The sequence below is a fragment of the Mesitornis unicolor genome, unplaced genomic scaffold, assembly GCF_000695765.1.
Source record: "Mesitornis unicolor isolate BGI_N332 unplaced genomic scaffold, ASM69576v1 scaffold32156, whole genome shotgun sequence".
Taxonomy (NCBI): Eukaryota; Metazoa; Chordata; class Aves; order Mesitornithiformes; family Mesitornithidae; genus Mesitornis; species Mesitornis unicolor.
Genome location: NW_010192213.1, coordinates 1 through 3031, shown reverse-complemented (window position 1 = coordinate 3031; position 3031 = coordinate 1). Strand labels below are relative to the sequence as shown.

The following is a 3031-nucleotide window of genomic DNA, read 5'->3' as shown; positions in this document are numbered from 1 at the left end:
TCAGCAGGACAAAGCTGTCTGACATTTAAGCCTACAGCTTAGCAGAGATAGCAAATCATCAGCCAATCTTTGTATTAACTCAGTTTTACATTCTTCTACTCTACCAAATGCTTTATAGAGTCTTAACAGATATCAGCACTGAATGCAAAATAACTTTGAGAGGAAAGTGTTAAAATAGGCTTAATGATCTGTTAATATGCAAGCATTAGGGTATCTCAGGTTTACAGTCAGGAAGACTCTAAAGGTCTATTACTGCTTTTTCTTACGCACGGAAAGGAAGGCGAAAGACCTGTAAGTTTAAAAGTTTTGGTGCTTTGTGTAGCCCAAAAGCAACTGCTACTAAGGTCTACACTAGAGCAAAATCAAGCAGAAAAATTTGAATGTGTCAGCATGTAGAGGCAGCTTTAAAAGAAACAAAGTCCTCTTGAAATCCTCAAAGCTGGATCAACCTGTTAACAGTCCTAAACCCAAAGATGAAAGCAGCTCTTTCTTCAAAAAACTGATAAAAACTGGCTGTTTGTAAGGGGGATGAAGGTCAGCTTTAGTGACATCACCTCCCACAACTGACTGTAGAAAAAAATAACAGCTAAAGAAACAGAACACAGAATGACCACTAAATCATAGGAGAATCCTACACACAAGTGAAAGTTTCACTGTGGAGGCAGTACATGAAGTCTGACAGTACTGCCACAAGTGTCCTGAGAAACAGCTTCATCATCCAAGTAGGAAATTAAGCAAGCGACCTGATTTAAGTCAGCATTAAGTCAGGAACAGAACTCTACGTGCCACTAGACACCACCAGACTGACAGATGACCTCTTGTTACTTCTGCTGTTCCCCCCACGCAGGTAGGCTGTAAGCTGGAGATGAAAGCTCTCTCTCACATTTTGCAAGGTCACCAACTGTGACTGTCAGACATTGGCCAAATCTGCCAACACACTTTTCCAGCTACAAGTGTACCATGAGCACACATCTTAGCAGGAAGATTTGCAGTGCAGTCACATCTGCATACAACACTTACATTCATCCAGTCCCAGCTGGTAAGCCAGGTTCTGCAGACCACGAACTTTTTCCATCAGGTTAGCTGTAGTGAGGCTCCCCAACTCTAAGAAGAGAGAAAAGTGTGAATTTTAACACTGGCTATAGTCCTCTAGTGATCGTTTACTACCTCACAGAGCACTTCCAAGTCATACTTCTGACAAGATCTAATTCCAGTGAACACAGCATAATCAAAATTCAAGCTGATGCCACCCCTGATTTTAACATACTGAGAAAAGACCACCTGTCTCTACTAAAGAGACAGCCACGAATCTGGTTCATACTGCAAACTGCCGCCGTTGCAATGAGCAATTTGCCCCACGTTTTGGAGCTTCTTGTAAGTTCACATTGCTATGTGAACAAAGCTCCAAGAGTATGCAAGGGAATGGACTTACTCTACATTAACAATTTGTGTTTAAGCACATTTCTTGCAGCACGTTGAAGTTGATTTGACCCACTTTTACTTTGTAACATTGTATATGGAATTCACACCAGAGGCAGAGCATGCTCAAGGATGGTTACTGCACACTAACAGCTATAACATGCAGCAGATCTAGATACAAGCTAGCCCTTCCCTAACTTGCTCACACAGCCTTTTCATTCAATCAGAGATCATGGGCCTATGAGTGAAGACACATGCAAAGAGCATCTCTGAACAAATCAATCAAAAAGTCTAAGCTGCTCATCAAGTTTGATCAGCTGAGGCCCACCAAAAAATTCATGCTACTTCTCAAACTACAGGAGACAGCCACTATATGGAGTGAGAGATTGGTAAGCAGTGTAATGGAAATAAATGTAATGTTACACTGCTTCAACTAGTTCTTCCATGCTTGTTTTGAAAAATCAGCCTGCCACCAAATTCTGGATATTCTCTTGGAGATAACTGGATTAAAAATGTATACAATTAACGAGAGGGACTCCTGACCTGGAGATTCTGTAAATGTGAGGGCTAGAGATCTGAGGCCACAGTGCTTACTGACAGAAGACTTCTGCCTTCAGAAATGAGACAAATCAACAGTATAATAAATTTTAAAACAAAGTGCACAAGCACTTGGGAATCCAGGATAAAAAACAAAGTCTAAACTACTGCACAACATAAAAGGACCACTCACCACTCCTTCACCTCCAGAGCATTTCAAAAAACCGTGGTTTAAGCCTTTCAAGTCAGTACTGAATTCCCATCTGCCGTGGCAACCTTACTTCCTACCCACAGTGTCCATACTCACCCTTTAACATATCAATATCATCATTTTCCAATTCAGCCATCCACTTGGGAGGAGAATTTGTAATAGGCTGTTTTGGGATAAAAAAAAAGTCATACTCAGATAAGAGCATTTTTAGAATTACACAAAGAAATCTGATGTTGAAAAGTAGTTACACCAACAGTAAAAAAAAATATGAGAGATGCAAGTGCTCTGTAGAGATATTTTTATGTTGTTTTTTGTTTTAGCTTTCTTTGGACTTTTTAGAGTTAAAAATAGCACAGTATCGCCCAGAAGCCAAAGTCAGTATGAAAAGCTGGATTTCCTTAAGTTTAAAACCTTTCATTTCTTCTAAGGTATAACTCTCATCCACCGGAAAGTTGCATAAATTATTAAAAATATATATAAAGGAGGTAATAACAAAAGGATTACGCTAGCATACACGAAAGCTACAACTGAAACGTTTTCTAGAACAGAGACGTCAAGCCCACAGAGGGAACAGCAGAGCCACCACACGGGACGGGGGCAGTCGAAAGGCATAGCCGGGCTCACTCACGCTTTTGAAGGAGGCGGCGAACTCGGCAACGCCAGGCACTGGGAAAAGAAAGCGAAGGGCAGCAGCGGTCAGCGCCTCTGGTGGCTGCAACCCCCCTCTCCCTCCCGACCCCGCTCGGCCTCCGTGGGCCCGCCGGACTTACGCTGCTCGGGCCACAGGTCCGGGGAGGCGCGGTCCAGCTTCTCGAAGCTCAGCAGCGAGGCCTCCAGATCGGTACCTGCAACAGAGAGCAGGTG

At 42.6% G+C, this 3031-nt stretch overlaps 1 protein-coding gene across 1 annotated transcript; it reads right to left on the bottom strand.

The window, feature by feature from the left end:
• Positions 1-1020: 1020 nt before the first annotated feature.
• LIN52 (lin-52 DREAM MuvB core complex component) lies at positions 1021-3022 on the bottom strand (the record flags this gene model as incomplete). The annotated part of the gene is made up of 4 exons (XM_010187012.1): positions 1021-1104; positions 2264-2330; positions 2796-2833; positions 2938-3022. Coding segments are annotated over 4 exons (274 nt in total), but the record flags the coding sequence as incomplete, so codon positions are not given.
• Positions 3023-3031: the final 9 nt, after the last annotated feature.